The sequence below is a fragment of the Anabas testudineus genome, chromosome 16, assembly GCF_900324465.2.
Source record: "Anabas testudineus chromosome 16, fAnaTes1.2, whole genome shotgun sequence".
NCBI classification, from domain to species: Eukaryota; Metazoa; Chordata; class Actinopteri; order Anabantiformes; family Anabantidae; genus Anabas; species Anabas testudineus.
In genome coordinates this window covers 20,041,708-20,059,450 of record NC_046625.1, presented here as the reverse complement: position 1 = coordinate 20,059,450, position 17,743 = coordinate 20,041,708, and the positions used below count along the sequence as shown (strand labels likewise).

The window sequence follows — 17,743 nt, the reverse complement described above, 5'->3', positions numbered from 1 at the left end:
CTTCTCTTACTATAGAACTCAGGAGAAAAAGGTGGCAACACAGTATAAACACATTCATATTTATTTAGACAATAGATTTCATTAATAATCAATCTGCCAAAGTACAAAGCTGCATCTTTTTTACAAAAGCTACACTATATACAATCTGGTGACATTAGGCTGACAGTCCATGATTGGAATATACCAAGCTCATTTTTTCCAACCTATAAGGTTTGAGCATCATTACGGATGATGCTAATTGCACCTCATATTTGGTAAGTTCCATTTGTGTCCCTGTGAGATCCCCGTTGTGATGACCAGATCCAAAAATGGCCAAAAAAGAAGAGTGGTGTGATTAATAAGATTCTGGAGCGAGTGCCAGGTCTTGGAATCAGATCCTTTTTTTTTTTTTTCCAAAGACTTTTCAGTCGGCTTCCAGGCTGGTTATTTCAGCCTGCCCACTCTCCCCAAGGAGGCACAGCAACTTCCTATAAGCACTCCTGTTACACAGAGACGGAAAAGTCACATTAATGGACGCATTTGATAAAAAGCTGCAGCTAAAGAACATTTCTAGTTCAGTAGAGAACAGCTGTTTATTGTCGAGACAACTTTTTAAAAAAGTTTAAGGCGATGAAAACTGTCTACGTGGGTTCCAGGATGTGATTCATGTGCTTGCTTACCTCAAGGCGATGTTCTTGCCTAGTCCTCTCTTGTGTTCAGTATTTCTCAGACTGAGAGACAGGTTGGGAATGAGAGCTTGAACCACAGAGGGATCTAAAAGAGCTACTGTCTCCAGAACACTGTATACCTGTCTGTCATAGACTCCTTCGTTCTCCTCCACAAAGGACCTATGAGAGCGTTGTAATGATAACAGAAAAGGGTTGAATCTACTTGTACTCTGTGGCCAAGAGTCCAGGTGCAGATACTATTGGTAGACATTTTTGTCAATTACCGTAAGACGGTGATCATCTGCTCGCATGGTCCCTCTATAGAGGCTGCAGCACATCGCTCCACGACAAGCTGTAAAGCATCTGTGCTTGTCTTCTTCACTGCACAGAAAAAAATGAAATCATTAGACTGCCATTCAGTGATTATTAGACACACACACTTTCCAAAAATGTGTTTTTCTTGCCCCAAAGTGAGCAAAGCCACAAATTCTAAGCACCAAATTAAGTTGTTAATGTCAGAATTAGAAGAGAATTCTACTGTGTAGAAGATTTGGGATTTTTTAGGGGGCATTTTAAGCTTGATTTGACAGTTAAATGGGGGAGGACATACCTATACCATCCCATACCTACCACCTTAAGCACAAAGTGACCAAAACATGTTGTTGTCTGAAAAACACTTAAACCTACCACAACACCACTTACCCTGCGGCTCGTTGACCAACATCACACAGCGCAGCAGAGACGGGAGGACCAGCGTGAGGAGGGCCGGGTCCGAGTCACTGTTTCGTCTCAGAAGCTCCAGAAGGAACATCAGGACTGAAGCTAGGCGAGGCGGAGGGGCATGACCTTTGAACTGCAGAAAGCTCTCACTGTAAAACACATAGATTTGTTAGACTGGATATAATATTCATGTTAATGCAATGAGGTTGGGGGGGACAGTACAGAAACCTACCAAAGCACCTCCAGGATGGTTCTCCTCAGCGCTGTCCCCCGGACTGTTGGGTTAGCCTCACACGCACCAAGAAGCACCGGGTGGTTTGCAATGATGCCCATGGAAGGCGAGGCGGGAAGGAAATGGTTCAGATATCTGCGGGTAACAGAGCGGAGCTGCTGCTTCAGGTAGGCACCCTGAGACTGCGACACAGTGGAAGCCACTGACAGTCCCTGCAGGAGAAAAAGCTAAAGTGTCAGAATGTAAACATCTGATCAAATTACAGACAGAGTGATGATGAGTGATGAAAAGGTTTTATAGTTCCCTTTCAGAACATCACACCTTGTGCTATGTGTCCTGACTGTCCAAGATGTGTCTGCTTTTCACAGTACAATATATATACAGTAGTGTGCTGACCTGTAGGTAGAGTGGCAGACTGTCCCTGAGAGCTTTATCCTGCTGTGTGAGGTTGTGAGGAAGCAGCAGTCCATCCACGATGCGGAACAGCAGCTGCTGGGCTTTAGATGTGGCCAGCAGGGGGCTCCAGTGTTTCACTATGCAGCCTGGATCATAGAGAATAGAAACACATGAAGCACCACTACAATATTTCCTTACTCTATGCTATGGCTTGCAACATTCTATAAACCACCAGATAACAGTATCTGTGTATTTTAAACTGTGCTTAAAGTCTGTACTGTATATATGTGGATTGAAAACTTACCCACAGTCCAGTAGGCCAGCTGCAGTCCCTCTTGGTTCTTGCTGACCAGAGAGGGTTTAATATGTTTCAGGATATCTCCAATGTATTCCAGGGCTTTGGTCACCATGGCTGAACGCTCAGACAAAACCTGCAGTCCACTGTACACAATGCCTACAGCCTGACAATAGGACAAAGTGAAGTAAAGTTACAGGTACATCATCATAAAAAGAGATTTGCTGACCCCACTGTGTGTTAGTCACTTGTGAGCATGTGCTACCTTAACAAACATCTCCAGGGCTGAAGTAGTCTCAAGCCTGGTGGTTGTGGGTTGGAGACCGGCTCTCTGCAAAAGGTTGTCCACTTCAGGAAGCCTTAGCACGAGCCGGGTCAGTTCACACAACTGCTCCTCCACAGTACGTGCTGGAAGAACACAGGCACAAACACTTTAAACAACGACATATTGCAATAATGTATTTACACATCTTAATACAAGTCAAGTCGGTAGTTTTCACCATACAAAGATAACCTGTAAAAAAAAAGAAAAAAAAAAAGGGGGTGGGGGGGGGGGGGGGGGTTAATTTAATTATCTCTTTGTCTAACACTTTGGTTTAGAGGAATGGCCAGAATTGTACATATACAACCAAAAAGTATTTTCTGAAACTAGCTGTGAAATCCATTTGGGTATCAATGTGACGTGACTCGTTTGGGAAATTTTCCGACATTTCCTGTTCTGTATGCTTACATAACCTTTCATAATACAACAGAAATTCCATTTACCAGAGGGAGTCCTTCTTTGCGTACAGTGGGTAGTTATTTATTTATCACATTGTAGGCTGAAGATTTATAATATATTCCATGGTTTTACCTGTTCGGCTGTCAGACCCATCAGCGTTCTTGTGAAGGTGCTGCTGCAGAACACATCTGAACCAGGCCCTCACTGACAGACCTTGTGCTGAACCTGACACAACACCAGAACTGCTGCTTAGTGAGGACACCAGCTCACTGGAAAAGACAGAGACACAATCACTGAACATTAATATATAACTACTGAGTTCCCAAGCCTGTACTGGCAGTGTAGCTTTACACTGCCAGTACAGTTACATTAAGTACGTCAATATTAAAATGTGTTTTTACTGGAGAAGGTCTCCAGTAAATGTAAATGTCCCAATTTTTTTTTAAATGCATTGAATAACCACCTGTCTGTAAAGCACATACATGTTTTTCTGATCAGATTTCTTCTGAGCTGACTTACAGTTTTTTATGACAAGTCTACATAGATAGAGGAAGGTGGAAATTTTTATCTGAAATGAAGAAATTCAATCACATTTTCACATGAATGAAAACCTCCATTTTCTTAATCACATATAAGTGTCCAAACTGTTGAGAAGGAGGCTTGGCAGGCTGATACCTCTACACAATAAAAACATGCAGCGTCCTTGTTCTGCCCTTACATTCAGGTGTAGAGCCATAATATCACTTGGCACTGTCTGAAGAGGACCTTTGAGGTAGAAATAGTCACGTTGTTTGGTACCCTTGAGTGTAATTTTGAAGATGCACTACATTTGGTATTCTGTTTAGAGGCAGGGTGCAATTTCTTCATTAAAACCTTTTTTTTAGATTACCAAGGACACTCACAGTCTAATTTATTAATTATATACTTGCCAACAGGACTTGTAAAAGGAACTGTTGTCAAGTGATGTGCTGTGCGATGAAGCTGACAGGAACAAAGGAGTAAGTCATACCTGTCTGACTGACCCGATGTTTTCCCATCCGAAGTCATGAGGTATAAATACTTAGTGATTCACGTACAGCCACAAGGGGCATATCCGACAAGGTAAATGTACCTGTTTTGGAGTAGATGAGGAAGGTAGCGAGTCACCAGAAGTGGATGAAGCATGTCATCCCAGCCAAAGCACTGCATAATAGACTGGACTGGGTTAGGCTGAAGGTCCTGGGGGGCAGAGCCAGGTAGATCAAAAGCAAGCAGTGTGAATCCTGAGGAAGAAAAAATGTGGTCATTTCTGAGTGAATTACTAGAATACGTGGAAAATGATAAATGCATTCATGAAGTGCAGTGATTTATTCATCGTTATGTTTACATCAATAGATCATCCTGTCCTCTTCGCTAACTAGGTGGTTTTCTCTCTGCCAAACTAGCTGTCATTCAAATTCTGTCTTCATGTAATATGGTAGGGTTCATTCAAACTTATCAGCCATAACAAATCAGTTGAACTCTTGTCCAAACCTCTTCCCGCTCTGTTTTACCCTGTTTTCATTACCTCTGCTCAGTGTCTTTTTTTCCCCTCCCAGTGGACATTACTGACCTGCAGCAGCATCTGCCAGTTGTACTGGAGGGGTCTGTGAAAGGCGCAGGCTGCGGAGGAAGGGGAAGAAGTGCGCCCAGAGTGTCGTTGCTACCGATAGGTGGCGCTCTTTCACCACACTGGTAGTAGCAGGAGCCCAGGCCAAAGTGGGTGCTAACTGGACACTGCGCTGATGGACCCGTCTGGAAGGACACAGGCACATCACACAAAGAAAGCAGGTAAACAAATCTAACTGATGCAAAAGCCAAACACAGTGCTGCCTCCTGTGTACAACACTCATCACCCCCCAACTCTACCCTCTACTTTCTCAAATCCTTTTGCTCCCCTGTTTCCCTCTTTCATTCCTTCTTCATGTGTTTTCTCTCTCTTCTCTCCTGGGGGATTACTGGGTGCGGTGGTGTGCTTCAATGTGGAGCAGAAAGGGGTGGAAATAGAGGTGGGGAAGAGGAGGAGGATATTACAGCCATAGAGTGAAGCCTAATGCTGATCCCCTGTACACAGACTACACTTTGGCTCTTCTGGCTCATCCCTGGTCCCAGCCGCTACAGCAGCCCCACAGTGGCTGGCATTAGCCCAGATAAGCAGCTGAAGGAGCTGTAATCTCATTTAGTCTGGAGATGATCCTTCTGTCCCCCTCATTCACCCAAATGGGGGTGTGGGGATGCAGAGGTGGAGGTGTGCTGGGAGAGGAGGAAAGAGGAACTAGTAAACTCCCTCTACAATCCCATCCTCAACAATGCACTCTAGTCTGCTACTATGATACACACACACGCACACACACCTCGATGGTACCTTTGCTTCCAGCAAGGCTGCATCTAATCCAGAGAGAGCTGAAACAATCGATTAGAGTCTGAATTCATTAGCCTTGTTACTACTGCGGAATGGGCCTTTCACACCCATCAGCCCTCATTGTACAAGACATCGTCAGAGACACCACTTAATCCTCCTCACTGTGGCGATTTACAATCAGTACACAAAACACACACACGCACACACACACTGAATGCCATCACACTATGAGGGACTCCATTTAACCTCTACCCCAGCTACATCTAAAGTACATGTATACATAAACAGAGAGATAAAAATATTACACTCTAAAAATGCAAAGACTGTATAGGTGTAATTGTTACTAAACAGCAGTTGTCCTTGACTTTGGAAATAAAGGCTCAGTTCTATGGTCTTAATGCTCATGTAGGAAAACGATTCATGGGGAGGCTTGCATTTTATCAAGCCAAGGAGATGTGGATTAATTGTTTGTACCGAAAACAGATCCAACAGGGTGTGCCAACGCCAGCTCACCTCATCAACCAGTGCCACCCCCACCCTCCCACAGTAGAGGGTCATGGGAAGGAATCAAACTGAGGAATTATGCCTGGGACTGGCTTCTTGCCTCAGCACCATGGCAATAGCTATCAGGAGTGAATGTTCGGACCCTCCGCTGCCTCAGCCATTGGCAGAATAATTCTCTTAATGTGTGCAGATTCCACACAGCTCTTAATAGACATAATGATGCACAGGCTAAATTTGCCAGGCTACATAATTACCCATTAATTGTGTCACAGAAAAGGCATTAATCAAAGAGATACAAAGAATTGCCAGGACTAAGAATTATGTTTAATTTGGCGGGACGGATTAGAAAGAGAGAGCATGGTATTTTTTATTTGGTTAAATGGGTCAGTGTGGTCTGGGCCATAACACGGAGGGCCTCTGGGGGTTCTCTTCTTCTCTCTCTCCTTGGCCATTAATGTGCAAATGTGTGCCCTCCAACCCCGAGATCTGAGATGGGAAGTTTGGGAATTAGCAAACCTAACGACACGCCATGTTATGCGAGCTCTGCATTGAAATAAGAGAAGAGTACACTTGCGTTAGTGTTTCACTTATGGGCAGGAGAGATGGAGAACATATACGCTGGAGAATTAAAACAATCATACACCTACACGAAACAGTGAGAGGGCTCTGTATCATTTTACAATGTCCTTATCCTAATGTTTCAGCTCATTTAATAACCTTTTGTAAGTATAGTATAAATAGAGTGGTGGCAGTTGCACCGTTTACTAAAACTCCACACAAACACAGTATACATAGGGACTGCTCTAATCAATATTTTCAAACAACAAGGGCTGAAATGAGCATGCAGTGATTAACCACAATGAACTCCACTATTTTATTTCACTCTCTGTGTTGTTTCCAGCAGCTGCTTTCAACAAATAAGCTTTGATATAACAAGTGCATGCTCCCTGCCTGGCCCCAGATGACTGATAGACAATGGCAGCAGCTACTGTGGACATAAAAAGTCTACACACCCCTGTGAGATGCCAGCTTTTTGTGAGGTAAAAAATATGAGACCAAGAGAGCTAATTTCAAAACTTTCCACAAATTTAATGTGACCCATTACCTGTACAACTCAACTAGAGAACATACTGCAATCTATCCTTTGGGGAGTAGTAAATAATTTAGTAAAAACTAAAATAATGTGGTTGCATAGGTGTGCACACCCTCTTATAACTGGGGATGTGGCTGAGTTCAGAATAGGCAATCACATTCAAAGTCTTGTTAAAAAGGAGTCAGTACACACCTTCATTTCAAGTGCCCCTGATTAACCCCAAATAAAGTTTTTCCTGTATTCTTCACATATATCTGGACTATGTGGTAGGGTGGCATGATGGTGACCTTTTCTTGCAAAGAAAAACAGACACAAGTGTGGCTGAGCTTATTGGCCAAAATTCTAAAATGTATGTTTGGTGCAAAAACAACATTGCACATCACCAAAGGAACACCATATCCACAGTGAAGCATGGTGGTGGCAGCAAGAAAAGAAAGGAATGGCTTCACCAGAAGAAGATAAATGTTTTGCAATGGCCAAGCCTGAGCCCAGACCTGAATCCTATTGAAAATCTGTGGGGTGATCTGAAGAGGGCTGTGCACAGGAGATGCCCTGGTAATCTTGCAGAATTGGAGTGTTTTTGCTAATAAGAGTAGGCAAATATTACCAAGACAAGATGTGCTCATAGACTCCTACCTAAAGATACTGAGTGCTATAATAAAATCAAAAGGTGCTTCAACAAAGTATTAGTTAAGGGGTGTGCACATTTATGCAACCACATTATTTTATTTTTTATTTTTTTGTACTCCTGACTTTTATCTAATGTTGCCTCTGTTCCTATCTCTACCTCCCCAAACATAAACAGACACTTTCAGCAGTGGCTCTCTGACCTTCTGCTGGGCTTGTTCGTGTAACAAACACCAGTGTCCTACAGCTGAACCCGCCCTGACGCATAGTCTCAACACACCCACAGCACCACTGCCTTCCCCATGACCAAAGAAGGGTCCATTGAGGGTCCCTTGGGCCTGTAATTCTACTCAGGGCTCCGGCAGCACCTGGTGAGGGTGACCTGGGGGCCACTAGTCCTCCTGAGACAAACAGGAGCCTCAGCGCAATACAAGGTCTTTACAGAGACTCGTTCCTGCAGACTTCACAATTCGCCTATTGTCAGTATGAGAAGTGAGCAGTATCTGGGCTGGGTTGGGACGAGCATGAGATCACTCTCCTCTGCTGTGGCCACTTATCAGATTTTAATAAAAGCTTAGCTCGACTGTGGCCAGAAAACATTTGTCTGAACGTGTCTACTATCTGTGAGGGAGCAGTTATCAGTGAAAGAAAAAAATGAGAGAATTTGAAGAGTAAGAGATACATGGGAGCTGGTGAATATTCACACCAGATGTCTCACCTGAGCTGAGCAAGAACGATCTGCAGAAAGCCCAGAGCAGAATTCAGTTCTGATTGGCGGCAAGCAGGCAGCAACCAATCAAACCCTTCGTTCAGCAGTTTTTCCTCTGATAAGCTGAGATTGGGGCTCGTCTCAAACACCTCAGCCACACCCTCCAGATAGGAGCCAAGTGGCCCCCAGAGGGCAAGTCTGCGAGAGACATCTGTGTTCTTATTGTAGAATTCTTTGGCTGTCTGAATAAAGGAGGAAGCCAGCCAGTTGGCCTGGGCACCAACGTCCAGACCCCTCTCCTAGAACAAAGATCGTGTAATAATGATGATGATAAACAAAATCTGAGGTGGAATCTGTTCAATTTTTGGCTTAGCTGTAATAATCCATTCCCAGATAATGATAATTTTTCTTATTATCAAACATACCTGAAACAACAGCAACAGAGATAGCTGTCCCCTCCAGATGAGGGTGCGGTGGCCAGGGGGGCAGTTAGAAGGAAGGAAGCCTAACAGCTCACAGGCTCTGCTCGCCACATCCTCCAGCTCTACCTGCTGCGCTACCACCAGAAACAGCAGCAGGAAATTCATGAGGCCTGCCTCTGACAACTCCTGCATCTTCTTTGAGGAGAACTTGGAGTAAATTCTGGAAAGAAGGGAGAGTAAAGGAGGATCAAAGGTTTTAAAACATGGCACAGGAGATGGCCAGCTAGAGCAAAGGTGGTGAGAGAAATATCACAGCTTTTGTTCTTTAAACTATCACACAGTTTTTTAAATTATTTTTTAATACTTAGCTTACGCCCATTGATCAACATTTCATTTGTTCTGCTAAAACCCTGGACGTAAGCGCTAGCTAACCAAACTTTCTACCCCCACCATGAACCACACCACCTGCCTCCATCACCCTCTCAGCTCCAGGGGAGAGACTGCTGAGCCAATGTGTGTCCTGTGTGTGTGGGGGGTGGTCAGAGTGAGGAGAAAAAAAAAAGCGAGAGAGGGAGGAATAGAATAGAGAACCACCCAGCACGTTTTTAGATCCTGCAGGCCCTGTGGAGAAATGCCTTTAAAGATCATGTTAAATGTCAGAGACACTCAGACACACAGCAGTAGGCGCTTGGTCCCTCTCTCTACAGCTAAACCAATTTACTGCAACACCAGAGAGAGATCAATAAAACGACACACACACACACAGACACAGACACACACACGTTTTGCCACACATTCCGCTTGCTGTTTCCTCGCCTGGCAGGAAAACATGGAAGGCTAGAGGCCCCTCCTTTTCCACCCCACCACCCAAACACAGATGCAGCCCACACAGGTGAGTAGAGCTGCTGTTTGGGTCAAAACACAAACAGCAAGCATCCCAAGACAAACTCAGTGTAAGAAGTATGACTGATATAAAGGAGTGGAGAAAATCGAGAGAGGAACTGAGAAAGACTAGGTTAACACTGAATTCAGTTTAGTTCCACCCACAGAGGACTATAAAAGGAAAAGGTGGCCAAGCATGCAGTCAGACTAGTCAGGGAGATTTAAATAGATGAATGAGTAATATGTAACAGGGATATAAGCAGCACATTGGGAGGTAGCAGTGGGGATTTTCTGTATTCTCCCAACCTGTCTGTCTGTTTGTTTATTCTGGACAGCTTTTTTTTCTGGAGGCGAGCAGATGCTCCTAACTCCCAGCGTTGGAGATCAACATGCTCACAGTCGATCCCATTAATGCGGCCGTCGCGGATGTCCCGCAGAGCCTGTCCAGGAGTGGGAACAACGCCGAAACGTTGTATTGATATAGTCGGCACGCCTCGCGCCTCCTGAGGGGGAGGATATAGTGGTGATAGTTTTGGTGAGGGGGAGTGCGTGTGGGGGAGGGGGGAATCTGGACCTGTCCCAGCCCAGCCTAGCTGCTGCCAGACTGCCTACCACCCACATCCCCTTGCTCCCCACCACCCAAGCTCCTCTCTCTATTCGTGCTGGAAACCAACACAGCTTCGTTAAGGCGAATTAACCGCCATGCTCGTTAGCTAATTAGCCTCCATGTCTGCAGTGCTGCTGAGCACATTCCAGACAGAGGGAAGTCATTAGGCGGATTTATCTATGGCTGCCTCTCCCTGGCACCCAGCCGGCCTGGGATACAGGAGGGTCCAACTCCCAGTTCTGATGTACACATCAGCTTTTAATCTTTTCCCTCTTCTTTCTTACTTTCGCGCACTAAGACACACTCTCCCTCCATCCAACTGCCTCACACAGTCAAAAACCATGTCACTGCTCTAGGGAGCAGGTGCACAGAGTGTGTGTGTACGTGCGTTGGAAGGAGGCTCCTTGGCTCTGGACTGTGCTGAAGAGCAGGTGGTTGACTCCTGAGACACCTGCTCCACTGTGGGGCCTGAGTAAATATCAAAGACAAACTGGGAGACTGCATTGCACCTGGCATGGACACAAACAAGACTAAAATGCATGATAATGCGCAAACACACATGTTTGTGTATTCATTCAAGTATGCACCTAACCTACACATATCCAAACATGCATGCCAGACACATCACACATTAGTAGAAGAGGACAGAGCAATCCTACAATGCTAGTCCTGAACCTACAGTCTACAAAAACCTATATGTACTGTATGTGTAATTAGTTGACCGGATAGTTGTGAGACCTACTTTTCATGGGGGAAGGAAATGCAAAGTAGCAAGAACTACAAAGTTTCTCAAACTTTTCTCCAGACTTACCTTCCTTTGATCTGTCTCTGTGGGACTCCGCCAGCCCTGTCCTGGGCGAGGCACAGGGCCAGCACTCGAAGGAAGATGTGGAAGGAGTTGGCTGAGCGGTAGAGCTGGGTGTGTCCTGGAGAGTGGAGAGGAGAGGGGGAGCAGCAGCTGCGGGCTTGCTCCAACAGAGCCAGGGGTGTCTTGGACAAAGTGCCCAAACCAGACATGCCAAGCCAGGGTACGGTGAATGATGCACTCTGGGGTGAAGAGAAAGAAGAAAATGTAACTACACAGAACCTGGTTATAACCTATTATAACCTAACCTAGATATGGAGCTTAATTTTCCTCTATTGTATCATGAGCAATTTTAGCAATTTTCTGACCTCTAACTTCTTTACTTATAACACCTACTAATAACAGCCACAAAGCAGTGGAGCAATATAGGCAAATAAATTAGGGTGGTTTGATTGAAGCACATACGATTAGAATATTGTAATACATTCAGTGCGTGCAAAGTTTGTCATTCGAGTTACACCAGCAGGTGATCACAACATTTCATGTCCTTGTTTGCTCACCAGATTCTTGCTGTAATACTCCCAAAGGGTGGAGACAGCGCTGGTGCTCGGCTCCCACAGCAGGCAGAGACTGAGGCAGCAATGAACGTGCATCCTAACCTGCTCCTCTGCAAGACCTCCCTGTTATTACAGACACACACACACACACACACACACACACACACACACACACACACACACACACACACACACACACACACACACACACACACACACACACACACACACACACACACACACACATATATATAAAGAATTTAATTTAATATAAAACTACGGAAGCTGAATAGAAACAATGAATTTGAAAGATCACACGTGCATTTCAATTAGAAGCAATGCTGACCTTGGGGTTCCCAGTTAACTTGAGCAACTCTTCCACAAAAGTCCAGTTATCACTCAGATTTTTCTGTGGATACAGATAGACGATGTATCAGCACTTTTTAATTACTTTCTAATTAAAATATTATGATTTTAAGTCTCTTACCTCATTCTGGATTGTACCATTACGGCTGTACTGGCCTAACATTGCTACATGAGTGACCAGCCACCATGTGAATCCCAAAGGGTCTTTACAGTGAGTGGGGAGGCCACTGAACTGCTCTGCTGCAGGTTTTCCTGAAACCAGAGGCCTCAGCAGTGTGTTCATGTAGCTCCAAAAAGACTAGAGGAATAGTGGGAAAGACATGCTGGTTAATTTAGAGTCATATTTTATTGGGTGACTGTGAACATGTGCATTTTTGTTACCTGTTTGTGCAATACTTTATTCCTGTATTCCAGAAGATGCATGACTAACACCCACAGTTCTTTGGTGCAGGAGCAAAGGTAATGATGGCTACTAAGAATCTCTGTAGGCCTCACCTGAAAATCATATGGGCCCAACACAAAAACGTCTTTTTACATGAGTTTTCTACATGCAGCTCTTATCCAGTTTTTGCAAACAGTACTAAATTTTGTAATTGCATTGAATCACATTTTGTATTTACAGCTAAAAAACAGAAATGGCACTAGAGCAGCTCAACAGTAACATGATGAGCAGCTGCACACCTTGCTGTATTTGCCTATGGCCAAACCAGTAAGGTCACACAGCAGACTGCACAGGTGTTCTTCAAACAAACTGGCATCAGTCAGGTTCTCTCCTGTCAGGTTCACAAACTGGTGGGCGTACACCACCTGGCCTGGGGAGAAGAAAAGTTACAATTACAAAAAGGCTATTTACATGAAAATAACTAACTGTAAAACACAGACATCCCATTTGGTAATTCTGTATTTTTTTGTTTCAATTTTCCATCTGAGTGTTCTGGTGCAAGGACCAGACAAATACCTTGCATCTTGTGACTAAGTAGGTGAAGGATCTCCAAGACAGACCAGTGGATGTCAAGATGAAGGTGTAACAAATGCCAAGAGGGAGGAAATATCTGTGGAGGAAAGGCAGATTTCAAGTTCAGTGTCAATAATAGAAATATCTAGGTGGTGGAATCTCAACTTAAAAATATATGTTCATCATACAAGCCAGATACCTTTCCCTGGTTCTGTATAGTGAAGGCACTCTGAACATTGGCAGGCAGGTCTTTGAGTCGTCCTATGAGAAGGGTGATGCCAAACAGCTCCTCCAGAAGAGAAGAGGGGAGCTGAGCTTCCATTTCCTCATAAGGGTGGGATGGACCTGCATCAGGAGGGCTGATAGGTTCCACATATCTGAACAAATAAAAAAGGATATGCACCTCCAAATCAACAAATCCATAAAAGCACAACATTATAACACACACACACACACACTTATTATATACATTATATATATATATATATATATATATATATATATATATATATATATATATATATATATATATATATATATATATATATATTCTCCGTATACACATACATACATGTATACATGCTATTATTAGTGATAAGTGTGTTAATAATAAAAGCATAGGATCACCTGTGCACGAAGACTTTGACATACTGAAGAAATGAAACACACTGTTGTCTGAGGTCTTCTGCTTCATAGTGGAGGTTACCTGCTAGACCTAAAACATGTGTTGAAAATGTAAGTGTAGAAGATGCTCATAAATAACTCAAATACTAATATTCATGTCAACAATCTCTTTATAGTAAATCCATTTGCTGGATTAGCTAGTAATTACAGTGGCAAAAAATTGAATTGTATGGTTTTCTGCATTCATTTGTCATAAAATGTGATCCGATCTTTCATGTCTTTATAGAGAACAACCATAAAAATCTCTCAGTAATAGTGGAAAAAGTATGTGAACCCTTGAAATAATGGCCTTCAAAAAGTTAATTAGAGTCAGGTAGTACCATACCTGGAAAGAAAGAATCTCAGGTTACTAATACTTGATGTCTATATGATTGTTCTCAATAAAGACATAAAAGATCAGATTTTTTGTGTTATTATTTTAGGTATATTGTATTTGTTAATACTTTTGACTTAGATGAAGATTGATTTTCATGCACACAGACTTTTTCTTGCCACTGTACTTTTCTTGCTTTAGATAGGCACACCAATGTAGAACACTAAAATCAGCATTAAAACATATTTACAACGTAGAAACCACATTCAAACGTGTAAATGATGAGCATTATTCAGTAATGCTGCTCATTGCCAACCTTTTTAAAAATCTGAATTTTACTTTAATGGAGAGCTGCTCCATCTGGGATTTGTACCCTGACCTCCAAGTCCCCAAGTGGTTGGCTCAGGAAAAACTCTTATCTTGCTGCTGCATACTCGGTCAATCATACTTCTCACCTTATACGCATGTACTGTATGGGATATGTCAATGGTCTTTGGCTAGTCTAAAAATGTTAAATGTTACTAAATCAAACATCTGAGCAAGCATGCTGAACTTTTCTTTGAATTTCCTCCTTTTTCTACATTTTGCTTTCTGCACTTTTTATTTTAATGCCACAAATCCCTGTTTGCAAGTTGTACTGTGTGAACTAAATGGTGACATGGAAAGTAAAAAACATTAGTTCAGCTGTAAAGTACATTTAAAAACTTACCAAAGTCATGTGAACTGGACTGCACCAAGGTCTCCAACCTGTAAACCTTTTGTCTGAAATGTAACAAAAAGCAAAAATGTCACTGATACAAAGCACGTGTGAAAGATGGACAGTGTTTTGGTTCTCTTACGAAGCACAAACTGAAAAAGATCTATTTAAGAATGACTGTATTACTTTAGAGCTATGGTATTTCATGTTGGTTGTGCCAAAAACAAAACACAAACAAACAAACTAAAATAAATAAAAAAATAAAATAAATTAACCAAGCTGATTGAACTCTATTTCTAAATATTTCTATATATCCTGTCTTACCTCATCAGACAAAAGAGTAGTTTTGTAGATTCCACCAGTGCTGTCTCTGTTACCCAAGGGAATCCAAAAATCTCCACTGTGTCTGTCTCATAATCTGCAGGAGCTGGGTCCAGTCGCAACAGCAACCTACAGAGGGGATGCTTCACATCAGTTAAGACTTTCTTTGCTAAGGTTCTTCTGTTACAGAAATCCTCCACTGCCAACTCATTTTAATGGAAGTGACTAGAATTTGTTTTGGTATTTACAGCATCAAAACTGACCTTTGTTGGACTGAGAGGTGGGAGATTTTACATTTGACTCTCACAGAAAGAGTAGAAGCAATAAGTATGAATAACTTGCCAAGACTATCATTTTTTTTCCAGTCATTGCCTATTATGATTCATAGTGCAACTTTTTAATTGCTTAGCAAAAATATGGCAACATTTTAGTGGCAGAATAAGAAGGCAAGAATCAAATATAGGACACCACTCTGCCCCCAAAAAGAGGGACAACTGAATTTGCCAAACTTAAGAAACCCAAATACCCAAATTAGAGCCATCACTTCGTATGCAACTAGAGATAAGGAGGTCATTTGGACAGAAATGGAGCAAAGGGCTTGTCCAAAAATACCACATGAATCATTGCCTTTTGTGACTGGAACAGTGTGATATACTTTACATAGCACAACTCTTCAGTTCGTTTGAACTCACCTCCTTCAGTTCAACTTACCTCCCCATGAGTTTTAGAAATTGAGAAATTATCTTAAGACACATAATGGAAAGGATAATTTAAATACAGCATAGCATCTGAGCTATTATAGCACTTTATTTCATTCATAATGCATATATCATAGGGCCGAACTATTGACCTAACTGGAGACATGCGGGTTTTGTGATTATGGTGATCTGACAGGTATTAACTGTACCGCTTCAGGGAGCCTCTAGCAATGTATCCCTCCAGAGAGAGTTCCCCACTGGGGTCATCTTTTGTTTCAGAGCAGCAGAAGCATGGTGGTCGGGCTGGAGTCAGCTCACACAGGCTGTCTGCTGCAAAGGGGGAAACTGGTGGCGTGAGAGACTGGCTGAAGTCGTCTGTCATCGTGTCAGTGCAGACTGGGTGTCACCTTTAATGTAAAACATATACACATACTGAGTCATGACACGATTGTTACAAATACCTGAAGAGACATAAAGTCTAATATATACAGCTGCATGTAAGTAAACTGCCTACACAAGACAATGCACGGAAATGCATTGTAATAACTTTAATACATTTGCAAAAAGAAATAGAAACAGATCAGAAACATCTGTTTGAGATGCACTGTGTTCTCACTTCAACCAACCTTCACCAGCTGACAAACGATGTCTCCTTTCTTTAGAGCTACAGTCTGTTTTTCTTGACTGCTGTTAACGTTAATAACTTCTATCTAGGACAATACAAAAAAAACAAGTCCAAAAACAGCCAATGCTATTGAAGAAGTCACAAACCTTTTCATATGGAGTTTATATTCCATAAATTTGTTTGGAGGTTTAAACATTACGAAGTCGCCATTGTTGTTTGGGTATTCCGGCTCTCCCGCGCGTTCACACTACGCAGGCGCGCATTGGGCCCGCGCTCGATGATTGGCCCGAAGTTTCACAGTGGGCGTGGTTGTGTCGCGTCACCAGTCGGGAGAAACGAGAGGGTTCCCTGCGCCGAACTTCCTTCTTCGCTTTGCTGTCCCAGGTGAGCTGCTACAGTGCTCACTTCGTGCAGGACTCTCGCTTTTCTTTAAGTAAATCTGCAATTTACAGCAGCTCAATATACTTCAAACTGACAGCCTGTAGCACAATTTTCATCTAATTGCGACTACAAGTATTTAAATAGCTAAAAATGTTTATTTTGACTCTTACAGATTATTAGTATTGACATTTATTTGACCCCCAGTGAGATATGAACCGCACAAAGATACACACAGCAAGCACAAGTCAATGTGTCTAAGATTCAAAGGTCGTCCAACAAGTTTGCTGCTGCTTGTGGTCGCACAGAGCACCTGCTCCATGTCCTGACTTTTCTATAAGGCTATGATAAAAGTCTTGTCTCACTGCAGGGGTCCCGCGGAAATTAATACAAAGTACTGCAGCGGTTGAAGTGGAGTTGGATCCACGCTAACCCTAATTTCCATATGCAGATCTGTCTCTCCCAACAGTCCCTCTCGCCATCACACCATTTCTCGCATTCTAATGCATTCTCACATCTTTACTAAATCCCCTCTTCCGCCCCTCACGTCGTGGATGTGCTCGTTTAGTCGACTTACACGTCGTTATTTTTGCACGTTTTAACATGTCCAATGAGGAGGTGCACGATAAACGCCGCGTTTTGCATTGGCCCCATTTGCACGTTTTATTACCCGGAGTCAGTGGAGACAATGAAAATGGACGCGTCGGGAGATTTTTTTTTTTTTTTTTTTTTGTCGTTACGATGCATCGACCTGCTCTGCTTTCAACAGGAGGCAGTCAGTCTGTGTGAATGCTCTGTCGCCTGGATGAGAAAGGTAAATGCTTTTTTTCCACCCGCTGAACCTACGCTACAAACCCATTCAGTCCATTGTAGGCACCGTGGTACACGGAGGGAGTGAGATTTGAACCGGTTTTCCTCCCCCTCCCCTCTCTTCTCCCTCAGATGTAGCCTCTGTTCCAGCCTTTGAAACACTGGACCAGGTTGGATTTTCATGTCTGTGAAAGCTCAGGGTCAAGATTCAGAGCCATCTGATACCTGACAACCTAAATCAGGTGTTGTCCTACCCCTCCTTATTGATCACTGTGAAAGTGTGAAAGGATGCTTATAGC

At 43.0% G+C, this 17,743-nt stretch overlaps 1 protein-coding gene across 1 annotated transcript; it reads right to left on the bottom strand.

The window, feature by feature from the left end:
* Nucleotides 1-99: 99 nt before the first annotated feature.
* Nucleotides 100-16,496, bottom strand: mms22l (MMS22-like, DNA repair protein). The gene is made up of 26 exons (XM_026373541.1): nucleotides 16,403-16,496; nucleotides 15,841-16,038; nucleotides 14,937-15,062; nucleotides 14,625-14,677; nucleotides 13,546-13,633; nucleotides 13,118-13,295; nucleotides 12,922-13,015; nucleotides 12,645-12,775; nucleotides 12,345-12,458; nucleotides 12,085-12,261; nucleotides 11,944-12,006; nucleotides 11,601-11,720; nucleotides 11,047-11,282; nucleotides 8,750-8,966; nucleotides 8,334-8,623; nucleotides 4,603-4,784; nucleotides 4,123-4,273; nucleotides 3,144-3,280; nucleotides 2,556-2,698; nucleotides 2,300-2,456; nucleotides 1,996-2,141; nucleotides 1,600-1,811; nucleotides 1,350-1,516; nucleotides 932-1,028; nucleotides 660-827; nucleotides 100-479 (listed from the first exon to the last, which is right to left on the bottom strand). Exons 2-26 carry the CDS (start codon nucleotides 16,011-16,013, stop codon nucleotides 404-406), a joined length of 3,696 nt encoding a protein of 1,231 aa, XP_026229326.1. The 5' UTR covers nucleotides 16,014-16,038; nucleotides 16,403-16,496; the 3' UTR covers nucleotides 100-403.
* Between the last annotated feature and the right edge of the window lie 1,247 nt (nucleotides 16,497-17,743).

What these genes read in the sequence shown, in the direction of transcription:
- mms22l (XM_026373541.1), bottom strand. Translation starts at nt 16,013, where the DNA reads ATGACAGACGACTTCAGCCAGTCTCTCACGCCACCAGTTTCCCCCTTT. An exon ending in CTATACAGAACCAGGGAAAG is followed by an intron (nt 13,016 to 13,117) that starts GTATCTGGCTTG and finishes TTTCCTCCACAG; the next exon opens with ATATTTCCTCCCTCTTGGCA. An exon ending in CCATAGGCAAATACAGCAAG is followed by an intron (nt 12,459 to 12,644) that starts GTGTGCAGCTGC and finishes TATGATTTTCAG; the next exon opens with GTGAGGCCTACAGAGATTCT.